Source organism: Globicephala melas, chromosome 7 (genome assembly GCF_963455315.2).
Source record: "Globicephala melas chromosome 7, mGloMel1.2, whole genome shotgun sequence".
Lineage (NCBI taxonomy): Eukaryota > Metazoa > Chordata > Mammalia > Artiodactyla > Delphinidae > Globicephala > Globicephala melas.
In genome coordinates this window covers 61,784,569-61,798,886 of record NC_083320.1, presented here as the reverse complement: position 1 = coordinate 61,798,886, position 14,318 = coordinate 61,784,569, and the positions used below count along the sequence as shown (strand labels likewise).

At 40.1% G+C, this 14,318-nt stretch overlaps 1 protein-coding gene across 1 annotated transcript in view; it reads left to right on the top strand.

Annotated features, from left to right (window-relative positions):
* LOC115850501 (myosin-IIIb) overlaps positions 1-14,318 on the top strand; it is a 114,852-nt gene that overhangs the window by 85,760 nt on the left and 14,774 nt on the right. The window contains exons 4-6 of the mRNA XM_060301486.2: positions 6,516-6,620; positions 6,853-6,952; positions 9,505-9,581. Coding sequence (XP_060157469.1) covers positions 6,516-6,620; positions 6,853-6,952; positions 9,505-9,581 — 282 coding nt within the window. The remainder of the gene's footprint in view (positions 1-6,515; positions 6,621-6,852; positions 6,953-9,504; positions 9,582-14,318) is intronic.

Sequence of the window (14,318 nt, the reverse complement as noted above, 5' to 3'; positions counted from 1 at the left end):
GTCCAACACGGTGCTCCCTAAGGCATCTTCCAGAGTAATTTTGACGATCCTTGACTTTTGCTTTATGCCCTCTGTAGACCCTAACACCCTTGAAAGATAAAGTCAACCAAACAAAAGAGCACTGAAAAGAAATTCCTCTTAATTCTGCCATCTGACTAGGGCAAATCAACATGCCAGTATAGAACCTACTTGAAAGTTGCACTTTTGACTAGAATAAAGGTCTGGTGATTGTGTTGCATGGGCCATTCGTTAATAACATGGAGGAAAGTTGGTGGCTTATTGAGCAAGGAACATTTTGTTGCTTGAAATTATGGCCGTCATAGCAAATGCACATACTGTGATTGAATCAATATTCAACGATGTTTTAGAAAATAGATGTGGAATGTAAATGATTTTTCTATTTTTCTTGGTTTGGAGTAAAATGCTTGTTAAGTTCTAGATGCATCCAGCTGCCACATTTCCTGAATGCTGAGGGCGTCGGGAGGAGTGCAGGGATGGAGACCTACCTCTGTATTTGAGTCTGATGGCTGGCAGAGTGGGCAGGAATAAAAGGCTGCAGGTGCCAACCCTCAGGGGTGGGGTAGGAGGCTTGGCTGCCTTCTTACAACTCTAAGGGGATTATTTTATTTGATGTATTTAAATATAGTTCCTTGTCATGCTTTTAAAATGTTCAGTCCATCTCACTATTTACTCCGATTAGACAATTGTCAGTACGTACCTGCTTTCCTTTTTTTTTTTTTTTTTTTTTGCTTTCCTTTTTTATATCCAGGTACCCAAAGTCCTTTCCCTGTAACCCACGGGCTGCCCTTTAAAACCTTGCTGGTGGGCTAATCAGCTTCACAGGACCTCTTCCTGTAAAGGTGCCCTGAGCAGTTCATTTATATGTTTCTTTGAACCACAAGTCAGACAATTCTTAAACTCTGACATTTAGTGAACAAAAGGCACCAACCGAGTCTAATCCTTTTGTTGTTCTTAAATCCACAGCTGAGTTTTGATCCTGCTGACAAAATGGCAGCTCTTAGTCCCTCCGTAGGTTCTAGAGCTATGAAGAAAGTTTATAAGTTGGCTACCTATATAAAATGCCACTGAATAGGCTCTCGTTGCAGAAATGGCCAGATTTAAAGTAGGGCAAGAGAGAGACTAAAATGAGGTTTCAGGGGAAAATTCCAGGGTTGAGTTAGCTTGGATCATCACCCAGCACTTAATTTAAATGTTCTCTGGGTAGAATTTTAATAGTGTACTTGCAGTACAGTAAAGCATGTGCCTCCCTGAGACAGGAGCCAGGCTGAGAAGTGGTTCTGATAAAGGCGTTACAGTGCCTTGCATGTCTATTGCTCCTTTAGCTTTAGAGGATCAAAGAACTTTATTGCTATTCTTATACTCACAAGATCCCTAGACTCTGTTTCTTCTTAACTTTCTCTATCCAGTTGGTACAAAATTCCTGTCGATTCTATGTCATAAAAGTCCCCCATATCTGTCCCTGACTCTTTGTCCTCAGGACTCTTGACTTTTTGACCCTGCTTCTCTCAATTGCTTCAACACCTCCTAACAGGTGTCCAGCTCCCTGTGTCTTCCTGTTCTGTCCACCCTCCAATCTGCTACCAAGGTCATCTTTCTAGAAATCTGAACAGACCTCCTGCCTAAAACCTCTCAATAGCTTACCACTCCTATCTAATGGTATATTATGGTATCATAATATGCATGTGTATAGTAATAAAGCCCACACTTCTTAGAAGAGCTCACCTGTCATTCCCTGTTACCCCGTTTTTTTCCCTGTCTACCTGCTCTAGGATTCTGTCCCTTTGTCCCAACAGTGGCAGAGTATGTAGAATTCAAAGACACACAGACATAGACACATACACACACACACGCACAGGCAGACAGACACACTACCTCCCCCCTCATTCTTCTGTGCTCCCTTCCTTTGCACACGGTGTTCCCTTTCCAGGGATGCTCTTCTTCTTGTTCACCTGCCATAAGTTCCTATGTCCTTCAAACTCATTGTATGTGTTACGTCCTCTGGGAAGATTCCCAGACTGTTCCCTCCTCACCCTAGCACAACAGAAGTCGCCATTCTCTCTTCGGTGCCCACACTCCCCTTGGGCACACCCTTTCTTCCACCTGCCACTCTTATTACTCTTGTGTCCATTTCTGGTGCTGAGCTCTTTGAGGGCAGGCACTGTGTTCATGATTGAGTAATGGGTAATAAACTGGGCAGTCACAAGCTATTGAGAACAAAGAGGTAACTTTCTTTTTTTTTTAACATCTTTATTGGAGTATAATTGCTTTACAATGGTGTGTTAGTTTGTGCTGTATAACAAAGTGAATCAGCTATATGTGTATATATATATCCCCATATCCCCTCCTTCTTGCCTCTCCCTTCCACCCTCCCTATCCCTCTAGGTGGTCACAAAGCACCGAGCTGATCTCCCTGTGCTATGCAGCTGCTTCCCACTAGCTATCTATTTTACATTTGGTAGTGTATATATGTCAGTGCTACTCTCTCACTTCGTCCCAGCTTACATTTCCCCCTCCCCGTGTCCTCAAGTCCATTCTCTATGTCTGCATCTTTATTCCTGTCCTGCCCCTAGGTTCATCAGAACCATTTTTTTTTTTTGGATTCCGTATATATGTGTTAGCATACGGTATTTGTTTTTCTCTTTCTGACTTACTTCACTCTGTATGAAAGACTCTAGGTCCATCCACCTCACTACAAATAACTCAATTTCGTTTCTTTTTATGGCTGAGCAATATTCCATTGTATACACATCTTCCTTATCCATTCATCTATCGATGGACACTTAGGTTGCTTCCATGTCCTGGCTACTGTAAATAGAGCTGCGATGAACATTGTAGTACATGACTTTTTGAATTATGTTTTCTCAGGGTATATGCCCAGTAGTGGGATTGCTGGGTCATATGGTAGTTCTATTTTTAGTTTTTTAAGGAACCTCCATACTGTTCTCCATAGTGGCTGTATCAATTTACATTCCCACCAACAGTGCAAGAGGGTTCCATTTTTTCCACACCCTCTCCAGCATTTATTGTTTGTAGATTTTTTGATGATGGCCATTCTGACTGGTGTGAGATGATACCTTGGTGTAGTTTTTTTTTTTTTTTTTTTTTGCGGTATGCGGGCCTCTCACTGTTGTGGCCTCTCCTGCTGTGGAGCACAGGCTCCGGACGCGCAGGCTCAGCGGCCATGGCTCACGGGCGAGCAGCTCCACGGCATGTGGGATCCTCCCGGACCGGGGCACGAACCCGCGTCCCCTGCATCAGCAACCACTGCACCACCAGGGAAGCCCCTCAGTGCAGTTTTGATTTGCATTTCTCTAATGATTAGTGATGTTGAGCATCCTTTCACGTGTTTTTTGGCAATCTGTATATCTTCTTTGGAGAAATGTCTGTTTAGGTCTTCTGCCCATTTTTGGATTGTGTTGTTTGTTTTTTAGATATTGAGCTGCATGAGCTGCTTGTATATTTTGGAGATTAATCCTTTGTCAGTTGCTTGGTTTGCAAATATTTTCTCCCATTCTGAGGGTTGTCTTTTCGTCTTGTTTATGGTTTTCTTTGCTGTGCAAAAGCTTTTAAGTTTCATTAGGTCCCATTTGTTTATTTTCATTTCTCTAGGAGATGAGTCAAAAAAGGATCTTGCTGTGATGTATGTCATAGTGTGTTCTGTCTGTGTTTTCCTCTAAGAGTTTTATAGTGTCTGGCCTTATATTTAAGTCTTTAATCCATTTTGAGTTTATTTTTGTGTATGGTGTTAGGAAGTGTTCTAATTTCATTCTTTTACATGTAACTGTCCAGTTTTCCCAGCACATAACTTTCTTTTTAATAACTAAACCCAACTTTGTTCTTGAGCCCCCAGCCTGCCTAGAGAAGACAATTGATTTTAGCTTATCCTGTTAAACTTAGTCCATAGAGTGACTTCTTTGGGAAGGGTCAAGTTCTGGGAATTTGTATCCCATTTTCACAATCCAGTTCAAAGCTTAGTCACTTGGATAAGGACTTAGTTTTTTAGTGGTTTTCTCTTTCCCCGTTCATCTTTCCTTCTCCTGGGTGATATCTGGATTTGGATACAGCAAATGGTCATGTAAAGCCATGGCAGTGAGGTCAGGGACCTCCAACTGGTGACCCTAAGTCCTTCTACTGTATGCCTTTGGTGTCTCCCCATGTCCCAGGTCCCTGATACTCCTTCTTATCGTGAGGTCTGCACTCACTGTCTTTCCTTCTCATTCAGACTGTAGCCTTGTCCCTGAACCCAAATGGAGCATTAAGTTCTGAATCTCCTGCAAGTCATGAGCAGGCTGTAGGGAACTGTTAGAATCCCAGCCTTGATGGACCTCACCATACCCTACTGCCATTCCACTCAGCATGAACACCCCTTTTTTGGCATGAGGCTCCTGTGAGGAGGTCTCCCCTTAGATTTCCATGTAAAAAGAGGTTCATAAGAAATGGTTTCATTAGCATTATCCCCTTACCCAACCACCCCAAAGAGGGAGCATCCTCACCCTAATCTTATTCTCTCAAGCTCTCCAAGTTCTATGCCATCAGCCCCAGAAAAGCTTTTCTTTTTATGGGTTGAGAACTTCCCTCATGTCATGTCCTACATTCTTTCATAATCATCATTTGACTCTGTGGTCAGTTCTCCAATTTTTGTTACTTGAAATATAAATCTAATTTGGGGACTCCTGAGAAAATTATTATATATTTGTCGAAAGCTTAGCTTTTAAGATTATTTTACAAATCATGACACCGAAAATGTATTCACTGCTCAAGAGAGTATTAGATTGTACATTGAATGTTATGTGCCCTTTCAGGGTCATGTAAGACATAGTTGAAATAAAAAGAATGTGAAATCCTTTGGAAGACATTATCCTGGTACTCAACATTAGGACCATGAGAGGTATCAGTGTTGAGTTACAAGTTACTCCTGACATTGGTAGAGAGAGGATTCCAAGAACACTTATATAATCCCATGGGACCATTGTAGCCTTCAGTGCACTTCACTGTTGGGACCATTATAGCCTTCAGTGCACTTCACTGTCCTTGGCTCCTTCCTGAATCATTCCTGACAGATAGTAATTTTATCCTAGTTGTAAAGATTCCTAATTTTGTATTATATTTTTAGTCAAGTACTATTGTTTAAGAGCAACTTAAATGGTAAAAACATGGACAGATTCATTTCCAGTTTATCTTGATTGTTAATGTGTGTGCAAGGTATCTGCTGCATATGTACTGGGGAACGATACACACATCAAACAAAAACACCTGCTCACCATTTATTAAAATCTTGCAGATGTTCATTAGAGTCGAGTAGATCCTAATGTATTATTATCTTGATAAAGAGTGTCTTCTTTTAGCAAAGGTGCTAATCTGTGCTCCTCACATTTCTTTGCTTATGAAAAGCCAGTTGACTCAAGCAGCCACAACCCAGAGGACCCCCCACTGTTCACTAGTTAACTCTTTCCCAGATTGTAGACAAAGTGCCAGGAGGAAACCTAGGTTTCTAAAGTAGGGTCATAACCTGTATAAGGACAAGGAGTGCTCTGAGTATCCAACAAAAGCTCTGAATTTTCTCAGCAGAAAAGTGCAAGATGCATATACAACATGCTGCCTACAGTTTCAAGGTATTTACAAGCCCTGCTGAAACAAGTTAAGAACCCTTGATTTAAGATGGCATGTAGCAAACGCAAACTGGCACATTGCCTTCTGCACTTAGTCAAAATCACCCTTGAAAACCCTTAAATTGCTGTGAAAGAATAGTATGCCTGGTTTACGCATTCTCAAATCTCAGTAATGTATAATACGTAAAAAGAGCAAATATGATATACTTTTACAGTGTTTTTAATTACAGGAATAAAAAAAGAAGAGCATAAAGGTGCTGAACTCCTACAGTTGAATATGAAAAGGTTAAATACACATATGATGCAGCTCCACTCCATAAACTTGATGTGCAGTGGCAACTCGAGAAGGAGCTGCTGGTTGGGCTTCTGCTGCCTGCAGTGCCAGCAGTGGAGACAGGGAGATTGAAATAAAATGTATTCCCTCCTAAGTGTCAAGGGCATCCATCTTGCCTCTTTCAGTCTTTCCTTCAAAATGCATGTTTTTAAAAAAATAGACAATATTCATGTAAAATGAAAATATCCCATAAGTCACCATGATTCCTTATATGCTTTCTTTTTTTAATTTCTAAATAATGTCTTGTGCTTTTATATTTCACTTAACAATTTAAAAAATCAAATTTTTGGACATGCACTTTCACTCATAAATCATCACCTTGAATAAACACACACACACACACACACACACACACACACACACAGAGAATGAGATTTGATTGTGTAATGGAAAAGTGAGGTTTAATTGTTCTGACCTGGAGTTTTGTGATTTGCAAATTTATTTTACTACATTGAGTCGGTAATAAGTGGGCTTTTCTTCTTAATGTGCTTTTCTTTTCTTTTTGTTTGTGTTCTCTTGCTGTCTCTCTCCCCTGGCACCTCTTCTTGCAGCTGTGTAATGGGGGCTCCGTCACTGAGCTTGTCAAAGGTCTACTCAGGTGTGGCCAGCGGCTGGATGAAGCAGTGATCTCATACATCTTATATGGGGCCCTCTTGGTAAGGACGTCCATCAAGCTGGGGGCAGAGGGGGCAATTTGTCATTGGTTGGCTCCCCATTGCATATTAACAAGGGGAAACTGCCCTATAATATGCAAGGTGTATAACAGGGAGGTGTAGCCAAATGTGGACTTTGATTAGATTTTTAATAGTAGGGTAACTGTTTAAAAATAACCATGCAAATTTTCCTTTTCTCTTTCCTGTTGTTTGGTGGCGGTGGGACACCATGCAGGGCCTTCAGCATTTGCACAATAACCGAATCATCCACCGTGATGTCAAGGGGAATAATATTCTTCTGACAACAGGAGGAGGAGTTAAGCTCGTTGACTTTGGTAATGACTGCTTGTCGTTTGTTTTCTTGATGTGTGCGGTTTAGCCAAAGGCAACAATTTATTGCAGTCTCAGAAGACTGGAGCCTGTCTTCTACGCCATAGGCTGAGGGCCTTTCCAGTCACACACAGGCTGGAGAATGGGGGGTGGTTCACCAGATGGATCACCCTAGGAGATGCTGTTTGTTAATCTATTTTCAGCTTTAGAAGCAATTTTTTTAAAGAGAATATAAAAGTGTTTCAAAAGAAGAATTCGAGGGAAAAACTGGTTTTCTGGGAAGGATTTCACATCTCAGGGCAATTGTCTATAATTTACATTTTGTCTATTCTTTTTTGCATATGAAAAGAGAAAGCAGTTTGGTCTTTCAAATGATTTTCTCTAGCCTTAGGCATACTTATTCCCAGTGAGCAGAAGGTAAAATGGTCCTTTGGGTCTGAAAGCTAACATCCCTTTCAATTGTGATTGTTGCTGTTACATGTGAGGCTGGTTGAACTGGAAACATTAACAGGAAATGGAAGTGTGAAAGGAAACGCAGAGCAATATCACCTAAGGCCAGAGAACTATTAAATATCTGCTTGTGACACTCCTGTGTTGATAGTCACAAACCAACAAACCATTTGGTTTTCCTTTTTAAGTTTATCTAATGGTTTAGTCTTCTAAACAGGTTCAACAACAATTAGTACCTCAGTATGATTGTTATAAATAATGAGAAACCATTTACAGAAGCACTTTTTAAAATGTTCTTTATCATTGTCAGTGTAGTAGGAGAAAAGATTGATGATTTTGAATATTCATTGTTTTATTGGTAAGAAAGAATTCAGTGTTAAAATGTATCAGTGAATCATTTGCTCAGAAGAAATTACTCAAAAATAAATGAAATTACGCTAAGTATATTGGTTTATTTACTAAAAAGCAAAGAAAAATTGCAGAGGGTTTAAGTAGAGTTTAAAGAGCCCTCTTTGGCTTCCTAATAAAGAATAAGGAATGCAAGCAGTTAGCATAACAACTACCCTGAAAAAACAACCCATGGTCCTTGGCAAATCTATGCCTAATGTTTTTAAAGGTCTGTTTTTTGCTGATGAGCATATTCAGATTTCTAAGTTCTTATCAACAGCATTAGTGGCCACCATTGTTATTCTCTTAAGGGCTGCATTAGATTTTGCTTGGTATAAAAGAATACCTTATATTTGTAAAATACTTTACAATTTATAAATCATTTTCACAGTTGTTCCATTTTTTAAAAAATTTACTTATTTTATTTATTTTTGGCTGCATTGGGTCTTCGTTGCTGCGCGCAGGCTTTTTCTAGTTGCAGCGAGTGGGGGCTACTCTCCGTTGCGGTGCACGGGCTTCTCATTGCGGTGGCTTCTCTTTTGGAGCACGGGCTCTAGGTGCGTGGGCTTTGGTAGTTGTGGCCCGCGGGCTCAGTAGTTGTGGCTCACGGGCTCTAGAGCGCAGGCTCAGTAGTTGCGGCGCATGGGCTTAGTTGCTCCGCGGCATGTGGGATCTTCCCGGACCAGGGCTCAAACCCGTGTTCCCTGTATTGGCAGGCGGATTCTTATCCACTGCACCACCAGGGAAGCCCCCACAGCTGTTCTCTTACTTGGTATTTAAGAAGAACTCTTTGTGTTAGGTGTGATGAGTAGCATTATCCCCAATTTGAAGGTAAGAAAACTGAGGCTCAGAGTGAGGTTGTCTGCTTGAGGTCATACAGTTAGGAAAAGACGTAATTGAGATGGGAAACAGGTCTTCTGACTCCTAATCCAGTGTACCTTTACATCCATTATGGCATAAAGAAGAGAGCTGGCTTAAGACTATGACAGAGTACATTGGAATTATATTAAAATTCAGGTCCTCAACATTGAGCCCTAGATAATAATATTATTAGTCAATTTCTTTTTCCATTTGACAAATGTATTTTTCATGTCAGGTTTCCAGCCTTCTAGGTAAGATAAGGCACTGAAAACTTTTTACTTCTACACTGATGCTCTGTTATAGATAATACATGCCAATTTTCTTCCTCCATCAAATGAGGCACCATTTTAAGAAAGATATCACCTGAAATATTTTGGAAATATAGTAGGAAGGTATTTTGGGTTGATCCTAGTTCTTGATGTTTTCTTTTGATTCCAATTTTGCAGCAGTATGGTAGAAATGCTCGATTTAGATAGATATATGCTCCCACACAGTGGTTGGCAAACTACAGCCTGTGAACCGAATCTGACCTGCCTCCTGTTTTTGTACGGCCTGTGAACTAAGAATGGTTTTTACATTTTTAAATGGTTGGGAAAAAATCAAAAGAAAAATATTTTATGACCGTGAAAACTATGCATCCATAAATGAATTTTTGTGGAAACACAGCTGCACTCATTTGCGTCTGTGTTGTCTATGCTGCTTTTCCATTACAATGGCAGAGTTGAGTAGCTGTGACAGAGCCTTAGGCTCGCAAAGCCTAAGATATTTTCTGTCTGACCCTTTATGGAAGAAGTTTGCCAGCCCCTGGTCTAGCATCATCTTCTGCTCACTGCTGAATTGTGACACCCTTTTCTTATAGGCGTCTCAGCTCAACTCACCAGTACACGTCTGCGGAGAAACACATCTGTCGGCACCCCATTCTGGATGGCCCCTGAGGTAAGCAGAGGGCAACGATTTCTTTGTATTTGCTGAGAGCCTTGGTACTATGCCTTTTTATGGGAAGGTCACACACTTCACTTTCAGGAAGAAGAAAATCCTTTATCCTCATTGAACTGTGAGGGTTCTGGTTTGGTGAGTGATAATGATGACAAACCAGAACTTAATTTCAGAAAATCGGGATTAAGTCACAGCTGGCCCACAGAATACCTTCACGCAGTTAGAAAAAGGTGCCCCCTCCAGAAGATGCAGCCCTCTACAAGGGTCCTGGCTTGACAAGTTCATCCAGCCATCGTGTAAATTAGAAAAAGTCACCTTCCCTGGATAGATGCAGCCCCAGTGACACATGGCTTGGTGAAGAGACAGATTTCAGCTCCAGCTGGCTTACAGAACTATATGCCATAGTCCTGGTTGCTTTTTTGTTACCAGATACATAGTAACTTCTCTTGTGTACTTTTTTGGCTCTGTAGTAAAACCTGGGATTTCGCCCTAATTTAGTACTGGCATTACCACAGAATCCTCTATGAAATGACACATATAGAAGTTTGGGGAATCTTCGGGCTAGATACCGCATACCCTGAAACAGAGGCACTGTACAGCTTTGCTTGTCAGGTCAGCATTTTAATTCCACAGCACTCTGGCCTGAGAGCAGCTCTCTTGGATCAAGCAAATGGGTTCTTTTAATAAGAGAACTCAGCAATCATCTCCTTAGAGGTCTTTCCATCTCCATTCTGTCCCTGGGCTTTCCTTCCTCTGTGTGATTGCCAAGGTGGTCTCCTAACACAGTAATTGGCTTACGCCAATATGCTCAAATTTATTCTATCTCAATGGCCTTCTCTTTCATAATTGGATAATGGACAGACCCATTTTAGAGAAAAAGAAAATCCCTGCAGATTCCAGTGTTTACTTAAATCTTAAATTGATTTTAAAAACCATGAAACTAGACATACACTTATCTAGTCATTTATATTTGTAATGCTATAAAACCAAAAGGGAAAAAAATGTATTATGAAAAAACTACAAAGCCAGCAGTGTTCAAGTAAACAGCTTTAATTTAATGAGACACATGACATTGTTTTGTGAAACTCAGTTGTCCTTTGCAATGTGAATATGTTTCAGAGCATGATGGCATGGATTATTTTGAGTTATTTTGTCAACCTTACTGCCGCATACCATGTGGTGACCCAGTTCTCCCACCACTTTACTCAGTGAGAGTGATCTCTTTGTTTAAACAGCATATCCTTTGGCCTCTAACTGGCACGCCTCTGTTGGCTTAGTGCCGGCTTACTAATAAACATAAATATGGGCACTGAAATTGTGTGTCAATTAGCCATCCAGATGATCTGGAACATGTTTTTATTGCAGCTTCTCCTATTTTATTATTATTAATAAACTATCATTGAAACAAAAGCAAAAACATAAAAATTTTCATAGGGACCTCATGAACCCCACTTTGAGAAACACTGTAGGACAAAGTCAAGATTCCTTAGAATGGGGAACAAAGCCTTTCATATTCCAGCTTCTGTACTGTCCAGCCTCATTTCAGGTTACTTTTCCCCAATTTACTTGTTTTTAATGCCTCAACAGAAGTGAACAACAGGTAATTCTCCAAATCTGTCCTTATGTGTCATTCCTTTAAACCTTTCCATATATTGTTACATCATCTGGGATGGCCCTCAGAACTCTGGAACATTCCTCCTCAATCTTCAAGTCTCAGCGCAAATGCAACTCCCCTAGGAAACCTTCCCTCATCCTTGGCCAACTGAGGTTCTTTTCCCTGAGTTTCCACTGCAGCCTTTACACCCTCCATTAGCAAACCATGACCATTGTATTGTATTGGGTTGGCCAAAAGGTTCGTTCGGTTTTTTCCTTAAGATGGCTCTAGTAACACTTAGTTGTCTTTAACTTCATTCAAAACAATTTTGTTAGATTGTATTGTGACAGCTGTCATACCAGTGTGCATTTTAAAAAAACTTATCAAAATTGGTGAATTTTTGTGTAGCCATTTTAATATTGAAGATGGAAGAAAAAACGCAATACTTTTGGCATATTATGCTTTATCATTTCAAGAAAGGTAAAAACGCAACTGATATGCAAAAAAAAGATGTGTGCAGTGTATGTGTGCAGTGTATGTGTGACTGATTGAATGTGTCAAGAGTGGTTTGCAAAGTTTCGTGCTGGAGATTTCTCACTGGACAATGCTCCACAGTCGGGTAGACCAGTTGAAGTTGACAGCGATCAAATTGAGACGTTAATTGAGAACAACCAATGTTATACCACACAGGCGATAACTGACATACTCAAAATATCCAGATCAAGCGCTGAAGATCATTTGCACCAGCTTGGCTATGTTCATCGCTTTGATATTTGGGTTCCACATAAGTTAAGCAAAAAAAAAAACCCTTCTTGACTGTATTTCCGTGTGCGATTCTCTACTTAAACATAATGAAAACATTCCATTTTTAAAACAAATTGTGACAGAGGATGAAAAGTGGATACTGTACAATAACATAGAATGGGGCAAGTGAAATGAACCACCACCAACCACACCAAAGGCCGGTCTTCATCTAAAGAAGGTGATGTTGTGTATATGGTGGGATTGGAAGGGAGTCCTCTATTATGAGCTCCTTCTGGAAAACCAAAGATTAATTCCAACAAGTACTGCTCTCAGTTAGACCAACTGAAAGCAGCACTTCAGTGAAAAGCATCCAGAATTAGTCAAGAGAAAACACATAATCTTCCATCAGCATAACACAAGACCGCATGTTTCTTTGATGACCAGGCAAAAACCATTACAGCTTGGCTGGGAAGTTTTGATTCATCCGCCATATTCACCAGATACTGTACCTTCAGATTTCCATTTATTTTGGTCTTTACAAAATTCTCTTAATGGAAAAAATTTCAATTCCTTGGAAGACTGTAAAGGGCACCTGGAAGAATTCTTTGTTCAAAAAGATAAAAAGTTTTGGGAAGATGGAATGATGAATTTGCCTGAAAAATGGCAGAAAGTAGTGGAATAAAGCATTGAATACGTTGTTCAATAAAGTTCTTGGTGAAAATGAAAAATGTGTCTTTTGTTTTTACTTAAAAACCAAAGGCACTTTTTGGTCAACCCAATAGTTGTTGGTAAGCAGGTCTCCCAATTGGACTCTGAACTCTGGCAGGGACTTGGGATGCCCAGCTCTCAGTGTAGTGCTTGATACAGGCTAGATGCTCAATAAGCATCTGTTGGATGAATGAATACATTGGTAAAAAAGTCAAAGGAGAAGATGAATTTGGAGGGTAGTTTGAGGAGGGCTTTAAAACTATTGGTATTCACAAATTTCTCTGTAGATTTTGATTAATTTATTATTAAAGGAAAGCATAACTGAGGCCACTCAACTAATATTTAGTGTGGCATAACTCAGAAGATGGTGTTCCCGTTACAATCCGCGGCAAGTTGGTGTTCTCAGAACCACAAAATACAAATAAGAAACCTGCTCTTGGCTTTGTACATTTCTCATGAGGTGTTTGTGACTTTTCAGTTTCAGCTGGGTTGAAGAAAATATGTGGAGTGTTTCTATTTACGGGCAGTTTAGTGGTCCATGGTGAGCTTCCATTGCCCAGATTGCCTGAAACTGGTTCCCTTCTCATCAGGGAAAAGCCAGTGTTGCATCTTGCCTGCTGTAGTGGATAAAGTGAGCAGTAGGCAGATGATGGGGCGGAGACCTTGACAGTGCCTCTCAGGAGCAAGTGCCCAGTTGCTCTGTGTATGACTCAGAGATTCTCTCAGGATATGTGCTTGCATCCAAGATGCTTTGGGACCAGGCTGCAGTTCTTGAGACTCAGTCCTACACAAACTTCACATTTTTATTTTTCAAATGGAGAATTACTCTTTCCAACAAAGAGTCTTTTAAGAGTGTCCACAGGAATAATCTTCCATTTGTCAGTTCAATTCAACAAACTTAAAAAACAAATTTTTATCTTACTGAAGTATAGCTGATTTACAATGTTGTGTTAATTTCTGCTATATAGCAGTGATTCAGTTATATATATACACATATATATATATATTCTTTTTCACATTCCTTTCCATTATGGTTTATCACAGGATACTGAACACAGTTCTCTGTGCTATACAGTATGTCCTTGTTGTATGTCCATTCTATATATAATAGTTTGCATCTGCTAATCCCAAACTCCCAGTTCATCCCTCCCTCATCCCTTCTCCCCCTTGGCAACCACAAGTCTGTTCTCTATGTCTGTGAGTCTGTTTTTGTTTCGGAGATAAGTTCATTTGTGTCATATTTTAGATTCCATATATAAGTGATATCATATGGTATTTGTCTTTCTCTGTCTGACTGACTTTACTTAGTATGATAATCTCTAGGTCCATCCATGTTGCTGCAAATGGCGTTATTTCATTATTTTTTATGGCTAAGTAGCATTCCATTCAACAAACATTTATACTCTCTTCCGTGAGCCAGGCTTTGGGTCAAGACGAGTCCTTGAAAGTATAATCAGTAGTGGTTCAAATGGACATTGTCTTCGTATGGTGGCCTGCATAGTATATTGATCCTAATATGCTTTCACTTCTGCTTGTGTGAATAAGTGGTATTTAGATTAAATATGACAGCAATGTGTGCAATGCCAATGCCAGTGTAATAAAACCATTGCATGCCACCAGTGCTTTTATTTTGAAAACGCAGCAGAGTGATCCTTGATCCTATTTTATTTTTGAGAAATTGAACCAAATTA